Source organism: Hemicordylus capensis, chromosome 12, assembly GCF_027244095.1.
Source record: "Hemicordylus capensis ecotype Gifberg chromosome 12, rHemCap1.1.pri, whole genome shotgun sequence".
NCBI classification, from domain to species: domain Eukaryota; kingdom Metazoa; phylum Chordata; class Lepidosauria; order Squamata; family Cordylidae; genus Hemicordylus; species Hemicordylus capensis.
The window spans coordinates 24,370,683-24,392,586 of NC_069668.1; the positions used below are offsets into that span (position 1 = coordinate 24,370,683).

Genomic DNA, 21,904 nt, shown 5'->3' on the forward strand with positions numbered 1-21,904 from the left:
GCAGTCTTGGTGAGAGAGAGAGAGAGAATGGAGCAGTCTTGCTGGGAGAGAGAGAGAGAAAAAAAAGAGAGAGAGAATGGAGCAGTCTTCGTGAGAGAGAGAGAGAATGGAGCAGTCTTGGTGGGAGAGAGAGAGAGAAAGAGAGAGAATGGAGCAGTCTTGGTGGGAGAGAGAGAAAGAGAATTGAACAGTCTTGGTGGGGGAGAGAGAGAGAGAGAGAAAATGGAGCAGTCTTGGGAGAGAGAGAGATAGAGAGAGAATGGAGCAGTTTTGGTGGGGGAGAAAGAGAGAGAGAATGGAGCAGTCTTGGTGGGAAAGAGAGAGAGAGAGAATGGAGCAGTCTTGGTGGGAGAGAGAGAGAGAGAATGGAGCCATCTTGGTGGGAGGGAGAGAGAGAGAATGGAGCCGTCTTGGTGGAAGAGAGAGAAAGAGAGAGAGAGAGAATGGAGCAGTCTTGGTGGGAGAGAGAGAGAAAGAGAATGGAGCAGTCTTGGTGGGAGAGAGAGAGAATGGAGCAGTCTTGGTGGGAAAGAGAGAGAGAATGGAGCGGTCTTGGTGGGAAAGAGAGAGAGAGAGAATGGAGCAGTCTTGCTGGGTGTGTGAGAGAGTAAGAATGGAGCAGTCTTGGTGAGAGGGAGGGAGGGAGGGAGGGAGAAAGAGAATGGAGCAGTCTTGGTGGGAGAGAGAGAGAGAGAATGGAGCAGTTTTGGTGGGAGAGAGAGAGAGAGAATGGAGCAGTCTTGGTGGGAGAGAGAGAGAGAGAGAATGTAGCAGTCTTGGTGGGAGAGAGAGATAGAGAGAATGGAGCAGTTTTGGTGGGTGTGTGAGAGAGTGAGAATGGAGCCGTCTTTGTGGGAGACAGAGAGAGAGAGAGAGAGAGAGAATGAAACAGTCTTGGTGGGTGGGAGATAGAGAGAGAATGGAGCAGTCTTGGTGGGGGGGAGAGAGAGAGAATGGAGCAGTCTTATTGGGAGAGAGAGAGAATGGAGCAGTCTTGGTGGGTGGGAGAGAGAGAGAAAGAGAGAGAATGGAGCAGTCTTGCTGGGGGAGATAGAGAGAGAGAATGGAGCAGTCTTGGTGGGAGAGAGAGAGAGAATGGAGCAGTCTTGGTGAGAGAGACAGAGAGAATGGAGCAGTCTTGGTGGGAGAGAGAGAGACAGAGAGAAAGAGAGAGAGAGAATGGAGCAGTCTTGGTGGGAGAGACAGAGAGAGAGAATGGAGCAGTCTTGGTGGCAGAGAGAGAGAGAAAGAGAGAGAGAATGGAGCAGTCTTGGTGGGAGAGAGAGGGAGAGAGAGAAAGAGAATGGAGCAGTCTTGGTGGGGGAGAGAGAGAGAGAGAAAATGGAGCAGTCGGAGGGAGAGAGAGAGAGAGAGAAAATGGAGCAGTCTTGGGAGAGAGAGAGAGAGAGAATGGAGCCGTCTTGGTGGGGGAGAGAGAGAGAGAGAGAGGGAATTGGGCAGTCTTGGTGGGTGTGTGAGAGAGTGAGAATGGAGCAGTCTTGGTGGGAGAGAGAGAGAGAGAGAGAATGGAGCAGTCTTGGTGGGAGGGAGAGAGAGAGAGAATGGAGCAGTCTTTGTGGGAGAGAGAGAGAGAATGGAGCAGTCTTGGTGGGAGAGAGAGAGAGAGAAAATGGAGCAGTCTTGGTGGGAGAGAGAGAGAGAGAGAGAGAATGGAGCAGTCTTGGTGGGACAGAGAGTGAAAGAGAGAGAAAGAGAATGGAGCAGTCTTGGTGGGAGAGAGAGAGAGAGAGAATGGAGCAGTCTTGGTGGGTGGGTGAGAGACTGAGAAAGGAGCAGTCTTGGTGAGAGAGAGGGAGGGAGGGAGGGAGAAAGAGAAAGAGAATGGAGCAGTTTTGGTGAGAGAGAGAGAGAGAATGGAGCAGTTTTGGTGGGAGAGAGAGAGAGAGAGAATGGAGCAGTCTTGGTGGGAGAGAGAGAGAGAGATAATGGAGCAGTCTTGGTGGGAGAGAGAGAGAGAGAGAATGGAGCCGTCTTGGTGGGGGAGAGAGAGAGAGAGAGGGAATGGAGCAGTCTTGGTGGGTGTGTGAGATTGTGAGAATGGAGCAGTCTTGGTGGGAGAGAGAGAGAGAGAGAATGGAGCAGTCTTGGTGGGAGAGAGAGAGAGAATGGAGCAGTCTTTGTGGGAGAGAGAGAGAGAATGGAGCAGTCTTGGTGGGAGAGAGAGAGAATGGAACAGTCTTGGTGGGAGAGAGAGTGAAAGAGAGAGAGAGAGAATGGAGCAGTCTTGGTGGGAGAGAGAGAGAGAGAGAATGGAACAGTCTTGGTGGGTGGGTGAGAGACTGAGAAAGGAGCAGTCTTGGTGAGAGAGAGAGAGAGAGGGAGGGAGGGAGAAAGAGAAAGAGAATGGAGCAGTTTTGGTGGGAGAGAGAGAGAGAATGGAGCAGTTTTGGTGGGGGAGAGAGAGAGAGAGAATGAGCAGTCTTGGTGGGAGAGAGAGAGAGATAATGGAGCAGTCTTGGTGGGAGGGAGAGAGAGAGGGAATGGAGCAGTCTTGGTGGGTGTGTGAGAGAGTGAGAATGGAGCCGTCTTGGTGGGAGACAGAGAGAGAGAGAGAGAGAATGGAGCAGTCTTGGTGGGTGGGAGAGAGAGAGAGAATGGAGCAGTCTTGATGGGGGGGAGAGAGAGAGAGAGAATGGAGCTGTCTTGGGAGAGAGAGAATGGAGCAGTCTTGGTGGGTGGGGGAGAGAGAGAGAGAGAGTGGAGCAGTCTTGGTGGGGGGGAGAGAGATAATGGAGCAGTCTTGGTGGGAGAGAGAGAGAGAGAATGGAGCAGTCTTGGTGGGAGAGAGAGAGAGAATGGAGCTGTCTTGTTGGGAGAGAGAGAGAGAGAGAATGGAGCAGTCTTGGTGGGAGAGAGAGAGAGAATGAAGCAGTCTTGGTTGGAGTGTTAGAGAGTGAGAATGGAGCAGTCTTGGTGGGAGACAGAGAGAGAGAGAGAGAGAGAATGGAGCAGTCTTGGTGGGTGGGAGAGAGAGAGAGAATGGAGCAGTCTTGCTGGGGGAGAGAGATAGAGAGATAATGGAGCATTCTTGGTTGGAGAGAGAGAGAGAATGGAGCAGTCTTGGTGGGAGAAAGAGAGAGAATGGAGCAGTCTTGGTGGGAGAGAGAGAGAGAGAATGGAGCAGTCTTGGTGACAGAGAGAGAGAGAATGGAGCAGTCTTGCTGGGAGAGAGAGAGAGAGAAAAAAGAGAGAGAGAATGGAGCAGTCTTGGTGAGAGAGAGAGAGAATGGAGCAGTCTTGGTGGGAGAGAGAGAGAAAGAGAGAGAATGGAGCAGTCTTGGTGGGAGAGAGAGAAAGAGAATTGAACAGTCTTGGTGGGGGAGAGAGAGAGAGAGAGAAAATGGAGCAGTCTTGGGAGAGAGAGAGATAGAGAGATAATGGAGCAGTTTTGGTGGGGGAGAAAGAGAGAGAATGGAGCAGTCTTGGTGGGAAAGAGAGAGAGAGAGAATGGAGCAGTCTTGGTGGGAGAGAGAGAGAGAGAATGGAGCCATCTTGGTGGGAGGGAGAGAGAGAGAATGGAGCCGTCTTGGTGGAAGAGAGAGAAAGAGAGAGAGAGAGAATGGAGCAGTCTTGGTGGGAAAGAGAGAGAGAATGGAGCGGTCTTGGTGGGAAAGAGAGAGAGAGAGAATGGAGCGGTCTTGCTGGGTGTGTCAGAGAGAGAGAATGGAGCAGTCTTGGTGAGAGGGAGGGAGGGAGGGAGAAAGAGAATGGAGCAGTCTTGGTGGGAGAGCGAGAGAGAATGGAGCAGTTTTGGTGGGAGAGAGAGAGAGAGAATGGAGCAGTCTTGGTGGGAGAGAGAGAGAGAGAATGTAGCAGTCTTGGTGGGAGAGAGAGATAGAGAGAATGGAGCAGTTTTGGTGGGTGTGTGAGAGAGTGAGAATGGAGCCGTCTTGGTGGGAGACAGAGAGAGAGAGAGAGAATGAAGCAGTCTTGGTGGGTGGGAGATAGAGAGAGAATGGAGCAGTCTTGGTGGGGGGAGAGAGAGAGAGAATGGAGCAGTCTTATTGGGAGAGAGAGAATGGAGCAGTCTTGGTGGGTGGGAGAGAGAGAGAAAGAGAGAGAATGGAGCAGTCTTGCTGGGGGAGATAGAGAGAGAGAATGGAGCAGTCTTGGTGGGAGAGAGAGAATGGAGCAGTCTTGGTGAGAGAGACAGAGAGAATGGAGCAGTCTTGGTGGGAGAGAGAGAGAGAAAGAGAGAGAGAATGGAGCAGTCTTGGTGGGAGAGAAAGAGAGAGAGAATGGAGCAGTCTTGGTGGCAGAGAGAGAGAGAAAGAGAGAGAGAATGGAGCAGTCTTGGTGGGAGAGAGAGGGAGAGAGAGAAAGAGAATGGAGCAGTCTTGGTGGGGGAGAGAGAGAGAGAGAAAATGGAGCAGTCGGAGGGAGAGAGAGAGAGAGAGAAAATGGAGCAGTCTTGGGAGAGAGAGAGAGAGAGAGAGAATGGAGCCGTCTTGGTGGGGGAGAGAGAGAGAGAGGGATGGAATGGAGCAGTCTTGGTGGGTGTGTGAGAGAGTGAGAATGGAGCAGTCTTGGTGGGAGAGAGAGAGAGAGAGAGAATGGAGCAGTCTTGGTGGGAGGGAGAGAGAGAGAGAATGGAGCAGTCTTTGTGGGAGAGAGAGAAAGAATGGAGCAGTCTTGGTGGGAGAGAGAGAGAGAGAAAATGGAGCAGTCTTGGTGGGAGAGAGAGAGAGAGAGAATGGAGCAGTCTTGGTGGGACAGAGAGTGAAAGAGAGAGAAAGAGAATGGAGCAGTCTTGGTGGGAGAGAGAGAGAGAGAGAATGGAGCAGTCTTGGTGGGTGGGTGAGAGACTGAGAAAGGAGCAGTCTTGGTGAGAGAGAAAGAGGGAGGGAGGGAGGGAGAAAGAGAAAGAGAATGGAGCAGTTTTGGTGGGAGAGAGAGAGAGAGAATGGAGCCGTTTTGGTGGGAGAGAGAGAGAGAGAATGGAGCAGTCTTGGTGGGAGAGAGAGAGAGAGAGAATGGAGCAGTCTTGGTGGGAGGGAGGGAGAGAGGGAATGGAGCAGTCTTGGTGGGTGTGTGAGAGAGTGAGAATGGAGCCATCTTGGTGGGAGACAGAGAGAGAGAGAGAGAGAGAATGGAGCAGTCTTGGCGGGTGGGAGAGAGAGAGAGAATGGAGCAGTCTTGGTGGGGGGGAGAGAGAGAGAGAGAATGGAGCCGTCTTGTTGGGAGAGAGAGAATGGAGCAGTCTTGGTGGGTGGGGGAGAGAGAGAGAGAGTGAGAGTGGAGCAGTCTTGGTGGGAGAGACAGAGAGAGAATGGAGCAGTCTTGGTGGCAGAGAGAGAGAGAATGGAGCAGTCTTGGTGGGAGAGAGAGGGAGAGAGAGAAAGAGAATGGAGCAGTCTTGGTGGGGGAGAGAGAGAGAGAGAAAATGGAGCAGTCGGTGGGAGAGAGAGAGAGAGAGAGAAAATGGAGCAGTCTTGGGAGAGAGAGAGAGAGAGAGAATGGAGCCGTCTTGGTGGGGGAGAGAGAGAGAGAGAGGGAATGGAGCAGTCTTGGTGGGCCTGTGAGAGAGTGAGAATGGAGCAGTCTTGGTGGAGAGAGAGAGAGAGAGAGAGAGAGAGAGAGAGAGAGAGAGAGAGAGAGAGAGAATGAATGGAGCAGTCTTGGTGGGAGAGAGAGAGAGAGAGAATGGAGCAGTCTTTGTGGGAGAGAGAGAGAGAATGGAGCAGTCTTGGTGGGAGAGAGAGAGAGAGAGAATGGAGCAGTCTTGGTGGGAGAGAGAGTGAAAGAGAGAGAGAATGGAGCAGTCTTGGTGGGAGAGAGAGAGAGAGAGAATGGAACAGTCTTGGTGGGTGGGTGAGAGACTGAGAAAGGAGCAGTCTTGGTGAGAGAGAGAGAGAGAGAGAGAGAGAGGGAGGGAGGGAGAAAGAGAAAGAGAATGGAGCAGTTTTGGTGGGAGAGAGAGAGAATGGAGCAGTTTTGGTGGGGGAGAGAGAGAGAGAGAATGGAGCAGTCTTGGTGGGAGAGAGAGAGAGAGATAATGGAGCAGTCTTGGTGGCAGAGAGAGAGAGAAAGAGAGAGAGAATGGAGCAGTCTTGGTGGGAGAGAGAGGGAGAGAGAGAAAGAGAATGGAGCAGTCTTGGTGGGGGAGAGAGAGAGAGAGAGAATGGAGCAGTCTTGGTGGGTGTGTGAGAGAGTGAGAATGGAGCAGTCTTGGTGAGAGAGAGGGAGGGAGGGAGAAAGAGAAAGAGAATGGAGCAGTCTTGGTGGGAGAGAGAGAGTATGGAGAAGTTTTGGTGGGAGAGAGAGAGAGAATGGAGCAGTCTTGGTGGGAGAGAGAAAGAGAGATAATGGAGCAGTCTTGGTGGGAGAGAGAGAGAGAGAGAATGGAGCAGTCTTGGTGGGTGTGTGAGAGAGAGAGAATGGAGCCGTCTTGGTGGGAGAGAGAGAGAGAGAGAGAATGGAGCAGTCTTGGTGGGTCGGAGAGAGAGAGAGAATGGAGCAGTCTTGGTGGGGGGGAGAGAGAGAGAATGGAGCAGTCTTGTTGGGAGAGAGAGAGAGAATGGAGCAGTCTTGGTGGGTGGGAGAGAGAGAAAAAGAGATATTGGAGCAGTCTTGGTGGGAGAGAGAGAGAGAATGGAGCAGTCTTGGTGGGAGTGAGAGAGAGAATGGAGCGGCCTTGGTGGGAGAGACAGAGAGAGGGAGAATGGAGCGGTCTTGGTGGGAGAGAGAGAGAGAGAGAGAATGGAGCAGTCTTGATGGGAGAGAGAGAGAGAGAGAATGGAGCAGTCTTGGTTGGAGTGTGAGAGAGTGAGAATGGAGCAGTCTTGGTGGGAGACAGGGAGAGAGAGAGAGAGAGAGAGAATGGAGCAGTCTTGATGGGTGGGAGAGAGAGAGAGAGAGAATGGAGCAGTCTTGGTGGGGGAGAGAGAGAGAGAATGGAGCAGTCTTGGTGGGAGAGAGAGAGAGAGAATGGAACAGTCTTGGTGGGAGAGAGAGAGAGAGAATGGAGCAGTCTTGGTGGGAGAGAGAGAGAGAATGGAGCAGTCTTGTTGGTAGAAAGAGAGAATGGAGCAGTCTTGGTGGGAGAGAGAGAGAGAGAATGGAGCAGTCTTGGTGGGAGAGAGAGAGAGAGAGAAAGGTGCAGTCTTTGTGGGAGAGAGAAAGAGAATTGAGCAGTCTTGGTGGGAGAGAGAGAGAGAGAGAAAATGGAGCAGTCTTGGTGGGAGAGAGAGAGAGAGAGAGAATGGAGCAGTCTTGGTGGGAGAGAGAGAGAGAGAGAATGGAGCAGTCTTGGTGGGAGAGAGAGAGAGAGAGAATGTAGCAGTCTTGCTGGGTGTGTGAGAGAGTGAGAATGGAGCAGTCTTGGTGAGAGAGAGGGAGGGAGGGAGGGAGGGAGGGAGAAAGAGAAAGAGAATGGAGCAGTCTTGGTGGGAGAGAGGGAGAGAATGGAGCAGTTTTGGTGGGGGAGAGAGAGAGAGAATGGAGCAGTCTTGGTGGGAGAGAGCGAGAGAGAGAATGGAGCAGTCTTGGTGGGAGGGAGAGATAGAGAGAATGGAGCAGTCTTGGTGGGTGTGTGAGAGAGTGAGAATGGAGCAGTCTTGGTGGGAGAGAGAGAGAGAATGGAGCAGTCTTGATGGGAGAGAGAGAGAGAGAGAATGGAGCAGTCTTGGTGGGAGAGAGAGATAGAGAGAATGGAGCAGCCTTGGTGGGAGAGACAGAGAGAGGGAGAATGGAGCGGTCTTGGTGGGAGAGAGAGAGAGAATGGAGCAGTCTTGATGGGAGAGAGAGAGAGAGAGAATGGAGCAGTCTTGGTTGGAGAGTGAGAGAGTGAGAATGGAGCAGTCTTGGTGGGAGACAGGGAGAGAGAGAGAGAGAGAATGGAGCAGTCTTGGTGGGTGGGAGAGAGAGAGAGAGAGAATGGAGCAGTCTTGGTGGGGGAAAGAGAGAGAGAATGGAGCAGTCTTGGTGGGAGAGAGAGAGAGAATGGAGCCGTCTTGGTGGGGGAGAGAGAGAGAGAGAGGGAATGGAGCAGTCTTGGTGGGTGTGTGAGAGAGTGAGAATGGAGCAGTCTTGGTGGGAGGGAGAGAGAGAGAGAGAGAGAATGGAGCAGTCTTGGTGGGAGAGAGAGAGAGAGAGAATGGAGCAGTCTTGGTGGGAGAGAGAGAGAGAGAGAATGGAGCAGTCTTTGTGGGAGAGAGAGTGAAAGAGAGAGAGAGAGAATGGAGCAATCTTGGTGGGGGAGAGAGAGAGAGAGAATGGAACAGTCTTGGTGGGTGGGTGAGAGACTGAGAAAGGAGCAGTCTTGGTGAGAGAGAGAGAGAGAGAGAGAGGGAGGGAGGGAGAAAGAGAAAGAGAATGGAGCAGTTTTGGTGGGGGAGAGAGAGAGAGAGAATGGAGCAGTCTTGGTGGGAGAGAGAGAGAGAGATAATGGAGCAGTCTTGGTGGGAGGGAGAGAGAGAGAGGGAATGGAGCAGTCTTGGTGGATGTGTGAGAGAGTGAGAATGGAGCCGTCTTGGTGGGAGAAAGAGAGAGAGAGAGAGAGAAAATGGAGCAATCTTGGTGGGTGGGAGAGAGAGAGAGAATGGAGCAGTCTTGATGGGGGGGAGAGAGAGAAAGAGAATGGAGCTGTCTTGGGAGAGAGAGAATGGAGCAGTCTTGGTGGATGGGGGAGAGAGAGAGAGTGGAGCAGTCTTGGTGGGAGAGAGAGAGAGAGAGAATGGAGCAGTCTTGGTGGCAGAGAGAGAGAGAAAGAGAGAGAGAATGGAGCAGTCTTGGTGGGAGAGAGAGGGAGAGAGAGAAAGAGAATGGAGCAGTCTTGGTGGGGGAGAGAGAGAGAGAGAAAATGGAGCAGTCGGTGGGAGAGAGAGAAAGAGAGAGAAAATGGAGCAGTCTTGGGAGAGAGAGAGAGAGAGAATGGAGCCGTCTTGGTGGGGGAGAGAGAGAGAGAGAGGGAATGAAGCAGTCTTGGTGGGGGAGAGAGAGAGAATGGAGCACTCCTGGTGGGAAAAAGAGAGAGAGAGAATGGAGCAGTCTTGGTGGGGGAGAGAGAGAGAGAGAGAATGGAGCAGTCTTGGTGGGAGAAAGAGAGAGAATGGAGCTGTCTTGGTGGGAGTGAGAGAGAGAATGGAGCAGTCTTGGTTGGAGTGTGAGAGAGTGAGAATGGAGCAGTCTTGGTGGGAGACAGAGAGAGAGAGAGAGAGAGAGAGAATGGAGCAGTCTTGGTGGGTGGGAGAGAGAGAGAGAATGGAGCAGTCTTGCTCGGGGAGAGAGATAGAGAGATAATGGAGCATTCTTGGTGGGAGAGAGAGAGAGAATGGAGCAGTATTGGTGGGAGAAAGAGAGAGAATGGAGCAGTCTTGGTGGGAGAGAGAGAGAGAAAATGGAGCAGTCTTGGTGAGAGAGAGAGAGAATGGAGCAGTCTTGCTGGGAGAGAGAGAGAGAGAGAATGGAGCAGTCTTGGTGGGAGAGAGAGAGAGAATGGAGCAGTCTTTATGGGAGAGAGAGAGAGAATGGAGCAGTCTTGGTGGGAGAGAGAGAGAGAGAGAATGGAGCAGTCTTGGTGGGAGAGAGAGTGAAAGAGAGAGAGAGAGAATGGAGCAGTCTTGGTGGGGGAGAGAGAGAGAGAGAATGGAACAGTTTTGTTGGTTGGGTGAGAGACTGAGAAAGGAGCAGTCTTGGTGAGAGAGAGAGAGAGAGAGAGGGAGGGAGAAAGAGAAAGAGAATGGAGCAGTTTTGGTGGGAGAGAGAGAGAGAATGGAGCAGTTTTGGTGGGGGAGAGAGAGAGAGAGAATGGAGCAGTCTTGGTGGAAGAGAGAGAGAGAGATAATGGAGCAGTCTTGGTGGGAGGGAGAGAGAGAGGGAATGGAGCAGTCTTGGTGGGTGTGTGAGAGAGTGAGAATGGAGCCGTCTTGGTGGGAGACAGAGAGAGAGAGAGAGAGAATGGAGCAGTCTTGGTGGGTGGGAGAGAGAGAGAATGGAGCAGTCTTGGTGGGGGGGAGAGAGAGAGAGAGAATGGAGCTGTCTTGTTGGGAGAGAGAGAATGGAGCAGTCTTGGTGGGGGGGGAGAGAGAGAGAGAGAATGCAGCAGTCTTGGTGGGGGAGAGAGAGAGAGAGAGAATGGAGCAGTCTTGGTGGGAGAAAGAAAGAGAATGCAGCAGTCTTGGTGGGGGAGAGAGAGAGAGAGAGAATGGAGCAGTCTTGGTGGGAGAGAGAGAGAGAAAGAGAGAGAATGGAGCAGTCTTGGTGCGAGAGAGAGAGAGAGAAAGAGAATTGAACAGTCTTGGTGGGGGAGAGAGAGAGAGAGAAAATGGAGCAGTCTTGGGAGAGAGAGAGTTAGAGAGAGAATGGAGCAGTTTTGGTGGGGGAGAAAGAGAGAGAAAATGGAGCAGTCTTGGTGCGAAAGAGAGAGAGAGAGAATGGAGCAGTCTTGGTGGGAGAGAGAGAGAGAGAATGGAGCCGTCTTGGTGGGAGGGAGAGAGAGAGAATGGAGCCGTCTTGGTGGAAGAGAGAGAAAGAGAGAGAGAGAGAATGGAGCAGTCTTGGTGGGAGAGAGAGAGAATGGAACAATCTTGGTGGGAGAGAGAGAGAGAATGGAGCGGTCTTGGTGGGAAAGAGAGAGTGAGAATGGAGCAGTCTTGGTGAGAGGGAGGGAGGGAGGGAGGGAGGGAGAAAGAGAATGGAGCAGTCTTGGTGGGAGATAGAGAGAGAATGGAGCTGTTTTGGTGGGAGAGAGAGAGAGAGAATGGAGCAGTCTTGGTGGGAGAGAGAGAGAGAGAGAATGTAGCAGTCTTGGTGGGAGAGAGAGATAGAGAGAATGGAGCAGTTTTGGTGGGTGTGTGAGAGAGTGAGAATGGAGCCGTCTTGGTGGGAGACAGAGAGAGAGAGAGAGAATGAAGCAGTCTTGGTGGGTGGGAGAGAGAGAGAGAGAAAGAGAGAGAATGGAGCAGTCTTGCTGGGGGAGATAGAGAGAGAGAATGGAGCAGTCTTGGTGGGAGAGAGAGAGAGAATGGTGCAGTCTTGGTGGGAGAGAGAGAGAGAGAATGGAGCAGTCTTGGTGGGGGAGAGAGAGAGAGAGAATGGAGCAGTCTTGGTGGGAGAGAGAGAGAGAATGGAGCAGTCTTGGTGGGAGGTAGAGAGAGAATGGAGCAGTCTTGGTGGGAGAGAGAGAGAGAGAGAAAATAGAGCAGTCTTGGTGGGAGAGAGAGAATGGAGCAGTCTTGGTGGGAGAGAGGGAGAGAGAGAAAGAGAATGGAGCAGTCTTGGTGGGAGAGCGAGAGAGAGAGAATGGAGCAGTCTTGGTGGGTGTGTGAGAGAGTGAGAATGGAGCAGTCTTGGTGAGAGAGAGGGAGGGAGGGAGAAAGAGAAAAAGAGTGGAGCAGTCTTGGTGGGAGAGAGAGAGTATGGAGAAGTTTTGGTGGGAGAGAGAGAGAGAGAGAGAATGGAGCAGTCTTGGTGGGAGAGAGAAAGAGAGATAATGGAGCAGTCTTGGTGGGAGAGAGAGAGAGAGAGAATTGAGCAGTCTTGGTGGGTGTGTGAGAGAGTGAGAATGGAGCCGTCTTGGTGGGAGACAGAGAGAGAGAGAGAGAGAATGGAGCAGTCTTGGTGGGTGGGAGAGAGAGAGAGAATGGAGCAGTCTTGGTGGGGGGGAGAGAGAGAGAATGGAGCAGTCTTGTTGGGAGAGAGAGAGAGAATGGAGCAGTCTTGGTGGGTGGGAGAGAGAGAAAGAGAGAGAATGGAGCAGTCTTGGTGGGAGAGAGAGAGAGAATGGAGCAGTCTTGGTGGGAGTGAGAGAGAGAATGGAGCGGCCTTGGTGGGAGAGACAGAGAGAGGGAGAATGGAGCGGTCCTGGTGGGAGAGAGAGAGATAGAGAGAGAATGGAGCAGTCTTGATGGGAGAGAGAGAGAGAGAGAATGGAGCAGTCTTGGTTGGAATGTGAGAGAGTGAGAATGGAGCAGTCTTGGTGGGAGACAGGGAGAGAGAGAGAGAGAGAGAGAGAGAGAGAATGGAGCAGTCTTGATGGGTGGGAGAGAGAGAGAGAGATAATGGAGCAGTCTTGGTGGGGGAGAGAGAGAGAGAATGGAGCAGTCTTGGTGGGAGAGAGAGAGAGAATGGAGCAGTCTTGGTGGGAGAGAGAGAGAGAGAATGGAGCAGTCTTGGTGGGAGAGAGAGAGAGAATGGAGAAGTCTTGGTGGTAGAAAGAGAGAATGGAGCAGTCTTGGTGGGAGAGAGAGAGAGAGAATGGAGCAGTCTTGGTGGGAGAGAGAGAGAGAGAGAGAAAGGAGCAGTCTTTGTGGGAGAGAGAAAGAGAATTGAGCAGTCTTGGTGGGAGAGAGAGAGAGAGAGAAAATGGAGCAGTCTTGGTGGGAGAGAGAGAGAGAATGGAGCAGTCTTGGTGGGAGAGAGAGAGAGAGAGAGAATGGAGCAGTCTTGCTGGGTGTGTGAGAGAGTGAGAATGGAGCAGTCTTGGTGAGAGGGAGGGAGGGAGAAAGAGAAAGAGAATGGAGCAGTCTTGGTGGGAGAGAGGGAGAGAATGGAGCAGTTTTGGTGGGAGAGAGAGAGAGAGAATGGAGCAGTCTTGGTGGGAGAGAGCGAGAGAGAGAATGGAGCAGTCTTGGTGGGAGAGAGAGATAGAGAGAATGGAGCAGTCTTGGTGGGTGTGTGAGAGAGTGAGAATGGAGCAGTCTTGGTGGGAGAGAGAGAGAGAGAATGGAGCAGTCTTGGTGGGAGAGAGAGAGAGAATGGAGCGGCCTTGGTGGGAGAGACAGAGAGAGGGAGAATGGAGCGGTCTTGGTGGGAGAGAGAGAGAGAGAGAGAGAATGGAGCAGTCTTGATGGGAGAGAGAGAGAGAGAGAATGGAGCAGTCTTGGTTGGAGTGTGAGAGTGAGAATGGAGCAGTCTTGGTGGGAGACAGGGAGAGAGAGAGAGAGAATGGAGCAGTCTTGGTGGGTGGGAGAGAGAGAGAGAGAGAATGGAGCAGTCTTGGTGGGGGAAAGAGAGAGAGAATGGAGCAGTCTTGGTGGGAGAGAGAGAGAGAATGGAGCAGTCTTGGTGGGAGAGAGAGAGAGAGAATGGAGCAGTCTTGGTGGGAGAGACAGAGAGAATTGAGCAGTCTTGGTGGGAGAGAAAGAGAGAGAGAATGGAGCAGTCTTGGTGGCAGAGAGAGAGAGAATGGAGCAGTCTTGGTGGGAGAGAGAGGGAGAGAGAGAAAGAGAATGGAGCAGTCTTGGTCGGGGAGAGAGAGAGAGAGAAAATGGAGCAGTCGGTGGGAGAGAGAGAGAGAGAGAGAGAAAATGGAGCAGTCTTCGGAGAGAGAGAGAGAGAGAATGGAGCCGTCTTGGTGGGGGAGAGAGAGAGAGAGAGGGAATGGAGCAGTCTTGGTGGGTGTGTGAGAGAGTGAGAATGGAGCAGTCGGTGGGAGAGAGAGAGAGAGAGAGAGAGAATGGAGCAATCTTGGTGGGAGAGAGAGAGAGAGAGAATGGAGCAGTCTTGGTGGGAGAGAGAGTGAAAGAGAGAGAGAGAGAATGGAGCAGTCTTGGTGGGAGAGAGAGAGAGAGAATGGAACAGTCTTGGTGGGTGGGTGAGAGACTGAGAAAGGAGCAGTCTTGGTGAGAGAGAGAGAGAGAGAGGGAGGGAGGGAGAAAGAGAAAGAGAATGGAGCAGTTTTGGTGGGAGAGAGAGAGAGAATGGAGCAGTTTTGGTGGGGGAGAGAGAGAGAGAGAATGGAGCAGTCTTGGTCGGAGAGAGAGAGAGAGATAATGGAGCAGTCTTGGTGGCAGAGAGAGAGAGAGAGAAAGAGAGAGAGAATGGAGCAGTCTTGGTGGGAGAGAGAGGGAGAGAGAGAAAGAGAATGGAGCAGTCTTGGTGGGGGAGAGAGAGAGAGAAAAAATGGAGCAGTCGGAGGGAGAGAGAGAGAGAGAGAAAATGGAGCAGTCTTGGGAGAGAGAGAGAGAGAGAATGGAACCGTCTTGGTGGGGGAGACAGAGAGAGGGGGGGAATGGAGCAGTCTTGGTGGGTGTGTGAGAGAGTGAGAATGGAGCAGTCTTGGTGGGAGAGAGAGAGAGAGAGAATGGAGCAGTCTTTGTGGGAGAGAGAGAGAGAATGGAGCAGTCTTGGTGGGAGAGAGAGAGAGAGAAAATGGAGCAGTCTTGGTGGGAGAGAGAGAGAGAGAGAATGGAGCAGTCTTGGTGGGACAGAGAGTGAAAGAGAGAGAAAGAGAATGGAGCAGTCTTGGTGGGAGAGAGAGAGAGAGAATGGAGCAGTCTTGGTGGGTGGGTGAGAGACTGAGAAAGGAGCAGTCTTGGTGAGAGAGAGAGAGGGAGGGAGGGAGGGAGAAAGAGAAAGAGAATGGAGCAGTTTTGGTGGGAGAGAGAGAGAGAATGGAGCAGTTTTGGTGGGAGAGAGAGAGAGAGAATGGAGCAATCTTGGTGGGAGAGAGAGAGAGATATAATGGAGCAGTCTTGGTGGGAGGGAGAGAGAGAGGGAATGGAGCAGTCTTGGTGGGTGTGTGAGAGAGTGAGAATGGAGCCGTCTTGGTGGGAGACAGAGAGAGAGAGAGAGAGAATGGAGCAGTATTGGTGGGTGGGAGAGATAGAGAGAATGGAGCAGTCTTGGTGGGGGGGAGAGAGAGAGAGAGAATGGAGCCGTCTTGTTGGGAGAGAGAGAATGGAGCAGTCTTGGTGGGTGGGGGAGAGAGAGAGAGAGAGAGTGGAGCAGTCTTGGTGGGAGAGACAGAGAGAGAGAATGGAGCAGTCTTGGTGGCAGAGAGAGAGAGAATGGAGCAGTCTTGGTGGGAGAGAGAGGGAGAGAGAGAAAGAGAATGGAGCAGTCTTGGTGGGGCAGAGAGAGAGAGAGAAAATGGAGCAGTCGGTGGGAGAGAGAGAGAGAGAGAGAAAATGGAGCAGTCTTGGGAGAGAGAGAGAGAGAATGGAGCCGTCTTGGTGGGGGAGAGAGAGAGAGAGAGGGAATGAAGCAGTCTTGGTGGGAGAGAGAGAGAGAATGGAGCACTCCTGGTGGGAAAAAGAGAGAGAGAGAATGGAGCAGTCTTGGTGGGGGAGAGAGAGAGAGAGAGAATGGAGCAGTCTTGGTGGGAGAAAGAGAGAGAATGGAGCTGTCTTGGTGGGAGTGAGAGAGAGAATGGAGCAGTCTTGGTTGGAGTGTGAGAGAGTGAGAATGGAGCAGTCTTGGTGGGAGACAGAGAGAGAGAGAGAGAGAGAGAGAGAATGGAGCAGTCTTCGTGGGTGGGAGAGAGAGAGAGAATGGAGCAGTCTTGCTGGGGGAGAGAGATAGAGAGATAATGGAGCATTCTTGGTGGGAGAGAGAGAGAGAATGGAGCAGTCTTGGTTGGAGAAAGAGAGAGAATGGAGCAGTCTTGGTGGGAGAGAGAGAGAGAAAATGGAGCAGTCTTGGTGAGAGAGAGAGAGAATGGAGCAGTCTTGCTGGGAGAGAGAGAGAGAAAAAAGAGAGAGAGAGAATGGAGCAGTCTTGGTGAGAGAGAGAGAGAATGGAGCAGTCTTGGTGGGAGAGACAGAGAGAGAATGGAGCAGTCTTGGTGGGAGAGACAGAGAGAATTGAGCAGTCTTGCTGGGGGAGAGAGATAGAGAGATAATGGAGCATTCTTGGTGGGAGAGAGAGAGAGAATGGAGCAGTCTTGGTTGGAGAAAGAGAGAGAATGGAGCAGTCTTGGTGGGAGAGAGAGAGAGAAAATGGAGCAGTCTTGGTGAGAGAGAGAGAGAATGGAGCAGTCTTGCTGGGAGAGAGAGAGAGAAAAAAGAGAGAGAGAGAATGGAGCAGTCTTGGTGAGAGAGAGAGAGAATGGAGCAGTCTTGGTGGGAGAGACAGAGAGAGAATGGAGCAGTCTTGGTGGGAGAGACAGAGAGAATTGAGCAGTCTTGGTGGGAGAGACAGAGAGAGAGAATGGAGCAGTCTTGGTGGCAGAGAGAGAGAGAATGGAGCAGTCTTGGTGGGGGAGAGAGAGAGAGAGAATGGAACAGTATTGGTGGGTGGGTGAGAGACTCAGAAAGGAGCAGTCTTGGTGAGAGAGAGAGAGGGAGGGAGAAAGAGAAAGAGAATGGAGCAGTTTTGGTGGGGGAGAGAGAGAGAATGGAGCAGTTTTGGTGGGGAAGAAAGAGAGAGAGAATGGAGCAGTCTTGGTGGGAGAGAGAGAGAGAGATAATGGAGCAGTCTTGGTGGGAGGGAGAGAGAGAGGGAATGGAGCAGTCTTGGTGGGTGTGTGAGAGAGTGAGAATGGAGCCGTCTTGGTGGGAGACAGAGAGAGAGAGAGAGAGAATGGAGCAGTCTTGGTGGGTGGGAGAGAGAGAGAGAATGGAGCAGTCTTGGTGGGGGGGGAGAGAGAGAGAGAGAATGGAGCTGTCTTGTTGGGAGAGAGAGAATGGAGCAGTCTTGGTGGGTGGGGGAGAGAGAGAGAGAGAGAGAGAGTGGAGCAGTCTTGGTGGGGGGGAGAGAGAGAGAGAATGGAGCAGTCTTGGTGGGAGAGAGATAGAGAATGGAGCAGTCTTGGTGGGAGAGAGAGAGAGAGAGAGAATGGAGCAGTCTTGGTGGGAGAGAGAGTGAGAGAGAGAGAGAGAGAATGGAGCAGTCTTGGTGGGGGAGAGAGAGAGAGAATGGAACAGTCTTGGTGGGTGGGTGAGAGACTGAGAAAGGAGCAGTCTTGGTGAGAGAGAGAGAGAGGGAGGGAGAAAGAGAAAGAGAATGGAGCAGTTTTGGTTTGAGAGAGAGAGAGAATGGAGCAGTTTTGGTGGGGGAGAAAGAGAGAGAGAATGGAGCAGTCTTGGTGGGAGAGAGAGAGAGAGATAATGGAGCAGTCTTGGTGGGAGGGAGAGAGAGAGGGAATGGAGCAGTCTTGGTGGGTGTGTGAGAGAGTGAGAATTGAGCCGTCTTGGTGGGAGACAGAGAGAGAGAGAGAGAGAATGGAGCAGTCTTGGTGGGTGGGAGAGAGAGAGAGAATGGAGCAGTCTTGGTGGGGGGGGAGAGAGAGAGAGAATGGAGCTGTCTTGTTGGGAGAGAGAGAATGGAGCAGTCTTGGTGGGTGGGGGAGAGAGAGAGAGAGAGAGAGTGGAGCAGTCTTGGTGGGGGGGAGAGAGAGAAAATGGAGCATTCTTGGTGGGAGAGAGAGAGAGAGAATGGAGCAGTCTTGGTGGGAGAGAGAGAGAGAGAGAATGGAGCAGTCTTGGTGGGAGAGAGAGAGAATGGAGCAGTCTTGTTGGGAGTGTGAGAGAGTGAGAATGGAGCAGTCTTGGTGGGAGACAGAGAGAGAGAGAGAATAGAGCAGTCTTGGTGGGTGGGAGAGAGAAAGAGAGAGAGAATGGAGCAGTCTTGGTGGGGGGGGAGAGAGAGAGAGAATGGAGCAGTCTTGGTGGGAGAGAGAGAGAGAATGGAGCACTCCTGGTGGGAAAAAGAGAGAGAGAGAATGCAGCAGTCTTGGTGGGGGAGAGAGAGAGAGAGAGAATGGAGCAGTCTTGGTGGGAGAAAGAGAGAGAATGGAGCTGTCTTGGTGGGAGAGCGAGAGAGAGAGAGAGAATGGAGCAGTCTTGGTGGGAGAGAGAGAGAGAATGGAGCAGTCTTGGTGGGAGACAGAGAGAGAGAGAACGGAGCAGTCTTGGTGGGTGTGAGAGAGAGAGAGAATGGAGCAGTCTTGCTGGGGGAGAGGATAGAGAGATAATGGAGCATTCTTGGTGGGAGAGAGAGAGAATGGAGCAGTCTTGGTTGGAGAAAGAGAGAGAATGGAGCAGTCTTGGTGGGAGAGAGAGAGAGAGAATGGAGCAGTCTTGGTGAGAGAGAGAGAGAATGGAGCAGTCTTGCTGGGAGAGAGAGAGAGAGAAAAAAGAGAGAGAATGAGCAGTCTTGGTGAGAGAGAGAGAATGGAGCAGTCTTGGTGGGAGAGAGAGAGAGAAAGAGAGAGAATGGAGCAGTCTTGGTGGGAGAGAGAGAGAAGAAAGAGAATTGAACAGTCTTGGTGGGGGAGAGAGAGAGAGAGAAAATGGAGCAGTCTTGGGAGAGAGAGAGTTAGAGAGAGAATGGAGCAGTTTTGGTGGGGGAGAAAGAGAGAGAAAATGGAGCAGTCTTGGTGCGAAAGAGAGAGAGAGAGAATGGAGCCGTCTTGGTGGGAGAGAGAGAGAGAGAATGGAGCCGTCTTGGTGGGAGGGAGAGAGAGAGAATGGAGCCGTCGGTGGAAGAGAGAGAAAGAGAGAGAGAGAGAATGGAGCAGTCTTGGTGGGAGAGAGAGAGATTGGAGCAGTCTTGGTGGGAGAGAGAGAGAGATTGGAGCGGTCTTGGTGGGAAAGAGAGAGAGAGAATGGAGCAGTCTTGGTGAGAGGGAGGGAGGGAGGGAGGGAGGGAGAAAGAGAATGGAGCAGTCTTGGTGGGAGAGAGAGAGAATGGAGCAGTTTTGGTGGGAGAGAGAGAGAGAGAGAATGGAGCAGTCTTGGTGGGAGAGAGAGAGAAAGATAATGGAGCAGTCTTGGTGGGAGGGAGAGAGAGAGGGAATGGAGCAGTCTTGGTGGGTGTGTGAGAGAGTGAGAATGGAGCCGTCTTGGTGGGAGACAGAGAGAGAGAGAGAGAGAATGGAGCAGTCTTGGTGGGTGGGAGAGATAGAGAGAATGGAGCAGTCTTGGTGGGGGGGAGAGAGAGAGAGAGAATGGAGCCGTCTTGTTGGGAGAGAGAGAATGGAGCAGTCTTGGTGGGTGGGGGAGAGAGAGAGAGAGAGAGAGTGGAGCAGTCTTGGTGGGAGAGACAGAGAGAGAGAATGGAGCAGTCTTGGTGGCAGAGAGAGAGAGAATGGAGCAGTCTTGGTGGGAGAGAGAGGGAGAGAGAGAAAGAGAATGGAGCAGTCTTGGTGGGGCAGAGAGAGAGAGAGAAAATGGAGCAGTCGGTGGGAGAGAGAGAGAGAGAGAAAAAATGGAGCAGTCTTGGGAAAGAGAGAGAGAGAGAATGGAGCCGTCTTGGTGGGGGAGAGAGAGAGAGAGAGGGAATGAAGCAGTCTTGGTGGGAGAGAGAGAGAGAGAATGGAGCACTCCTGGTGGGAAAAAGAGAGAGAGAGAATGGAGCAGTCTTGGTGGGGGAGAGAGAGAGAGAGAGAGAATGGAGCAGTCTTGGTGGGAGAAAGAGAGAGAATGGAGCTGTCTTGGTGGGAGTGAGAGAGAGAATGGAGCAGTCTTGGTTGGAGTGTGAGAGAGTGAGAATGGAGCAGTCTTGGTGGGAGACAGAGAGAGAGAGAGAGAGAGAATGGAGCAGTCTTGGTGGGTGGGAGAGAGAGAGAGAATGGAGCAGTCTTGCTGGGGGAGAGAGATAGAGAGATAATGGAGCATTCTTGGTGGGAGAGAGAGAGAATGGAGCAGTCTTGGTGGGAGAAAGAGAGAGAATGGAGCAGTCTTGGTGGGAGAGAGAGAGAGAAAATGGAGCAGTCTTGGTGAGAGAGAGAGAGAATGGAGCAGTCTTGCTGGGAGAGAGAGAGAGAAAAGAGAGAGAGAGAGAGAATGGAGCAGTCTTGGTGAGAGAGAGAGAGAATGGAGCAGTCTTGGTGGGAGAGAGAGAGAGAGAGAATGGAGCAGTCTTGGTGGGAGAGAGAAAGAGAGATAATGGAGCAGTCTTGGTGGGAGAGAGAGAGAGAGAGAATGGAGCAGTCTTGGTGGGTGTGTGAGAGAGAGAGAATGGAGCCGTCTTGGTGGGAGAGAGAGAGAGAGAGAGAGAGAATGGAGCAGTCTTGGTGGGTGGGAGAGAGAGAGAGAATGGAGCAGTCTTGGTGGGGGGGAGAGAGAGAGAATGGAGCAGTCTTGTTGGGAGAGAGAGAGAGAATGGAGCAGTCTTGGTGGGTGGGAGAGAGAGAAAAAGAGAGATTGGAGCAGTCTTGGTGGGAGAGAGAGAGAGAATGGAGCAGTCTTGGTGGGAGTGAGAGAGAGAATGGAGCGGCCTTGGTGGGAGAGACAGAGAGAGGGAGAATGGAGCGGTCTTGGTGGGAGAGAGAGAGAGAGAGAGAATGGAGCAGTCTTGATGGGAGAGAGAGAGAGAGAGAATGGAGCAGTCTTGGTTGGAGTGTGAGAGAGTGAGAATGGAGCAGTCTTGGTGGGAGACAGGGAGAGAGAGAGAGAGAGAGAGAATGGAGCAGTCTTGATGGGTGGGAGAGAGAGAGAGAGAGAATGGAGCAGTCTTGGTGGGGGAGAGAGAGAGAGAATGGAGCAGTCTTGGTGGGAGAGAGAGAGAGAGAATGGAACAGTCTTGGTGGGAGAGAGAGAGAGAGAATGGAGCAGTCTTGGTGGGAGAGAGAGAGAGAATGGAGCAGTCTTGTTGGTAGAAAGAGAGTGGAGCAGTATTGGTGGGAGAGAGAGAGAGAGAATGGAGCAGTCTTGGTGGGAGAGAGAGAGAGAGAGAAAGGAGCAGTCTTTGTGGGAGAGAGAAAGAGAATTGAGCAGTCTTGGTGGGAGAGAGAGAGAGAGAGAAAATGGAGCAGTCTTGGTGGGAGAGAGAGAGAGAGAGAGAATGGAGCAGTCTTGGTGGGAGAGAGAGAGAGAGAGAATGGAGCAGTCTTGGTGGGAGAGAGAGAGAGAGAGAATGTAGCAGTCTTGCTGGGTGTGTGAGAGAGTGAGAATGGAGCAGTCTTGGTGAGAGACAGGGAGGGAGGGAGGGAGGGAGGGAGAAAGAGAAAGAGAATGGAGCAGTCTTGGTGGGAGAGAGGGAGAGAATGGAGCAGTTTTGGTGGGGGAGAGAGAGAGAGAATGGAGCAGTCTTGGTGGGAGAGAGCGAGAGAGAGAATGGAGCAGTCTTGGTGGGAGAGAGAGATAGAGAGAATGGAGCAGTCTTGGTGGGTGTGTGAGAGAGTGAGAATGGAGCAGTCTTGGTGGGAGAGAGAGAGAGAATGGAGCAGTCTTGATGGGAGAGAGAGAGAGAGAGAATGGAGCAGTCTTGGTGGGAGAGAGAGATAGAGAGAATGGAGCAGCCTTGGTGGGAGAGACAGAGAGAGGGAGAATGGAGCGGTCTTGGTGGGAGAGAGAGAGAGAATGGAGCAGTCTTGATGGGAGAGAGAGAGAGAGAGAATGGAGCAGTCTTGGTTGGAGAGTGAGAGAGTGAGAATGGAGCAGTCTTGGTGGGAGACAGGGAGAGAGAGAGAGAGAGAATGGAGCAGTCTTGGTGGGTGGGAGAGAGAGAGAGAGAGAATGGAGCAGTCTTGGTGGGGGAAAGAGAGAGAGAATGGAGCAGTCTTGGTGGGAGAGAGAGAGAGAATGGAGCCGTCTTGGTGGGGGAGAGAGAGAGAGAGAGGGAATGGAGCAGTCTTGGTGGGTGTGTGAGAGAGTGAGAATGGAGCAGTCTTGATGGGAGGGAGAGAGAGAGAGAGAGAGAATGGAGCAGTCTTGGTGGGAGAGAGAGAGAGAGAGAATGGAGCAGTCTTGGTGGGAGAGAGAGAGAGAGAGAATGGAGCAGTCTTTGTGGGAGAGAGAGTGAAAGAGAGAGAGAGAGAATGGAGCAATCTTGGTGGGGGAGAGAGAGAGAGAGAATGGAACAGTCTTGGTGGGTGGGTGAGAGACTGAGAAAGGAGCAGTCTTGGTGAGAGAGAGAGAGAGAGAGAGAGAGAGAGAGGGAGGGAGGGAGAAAGAGAAAGAGAATGGAGCAGTTTTGGTGGGGGAGAGAGAGAGAGAGAATGGAGCAGTCTTGGTGGGAGAGAGAGAGAGAGATAATGGAGCAGTCTTGGTGGGAGGGAGAGAGAGAGAGGGAATGGAGCAGTCTTGGTGGATGTGTGAGAGAGTGAGAATGGAGCCGTCTTGGTGGGAGAAAGAGAGAGAGAGAGAGAGAGAGAAAATGGAGTAATCTTGGTGGGTGGGAGAGAGAGAGAGAATGGAGCAGTCTTGATGGGGGGGAGAGAGAGAAAGAGAATGGAGCTGTCTTGGGAGAGAGAGAATGGAGCAGTCTTGGTGGATGG

The 21,904-nt window shown here is 52.3% G+C and overlaps 1 protein-coding gene across 1 annotated transcript in view; it reads left to right on the forward strand.

Moving 5' to 3' along the window:
- The first annotated feature begins 6,742 nt into the window (after nucleotides 1–6,742).
- Nucleotides 6,743–21,904, forward strand: part of LOC128336008 (zinc finger CCCH domain-containing protein 13-like) — a 38,109-nt gene continuing 22,947 nt past the window's right edge. Inside the window, exon 1 of the mRNA XM_053275052.1 lies at nucleotides 6,743–7,117. Coding sequence (XP_053131027.1) covers nucleotides 6,881–7,117 — 237 coding nt within the window. The 5' untranslated portion in view covers nucleotides 6,743–6,880. The remainder of the gene's footprint in view (nucleotides 7,118–21,904) is intronic.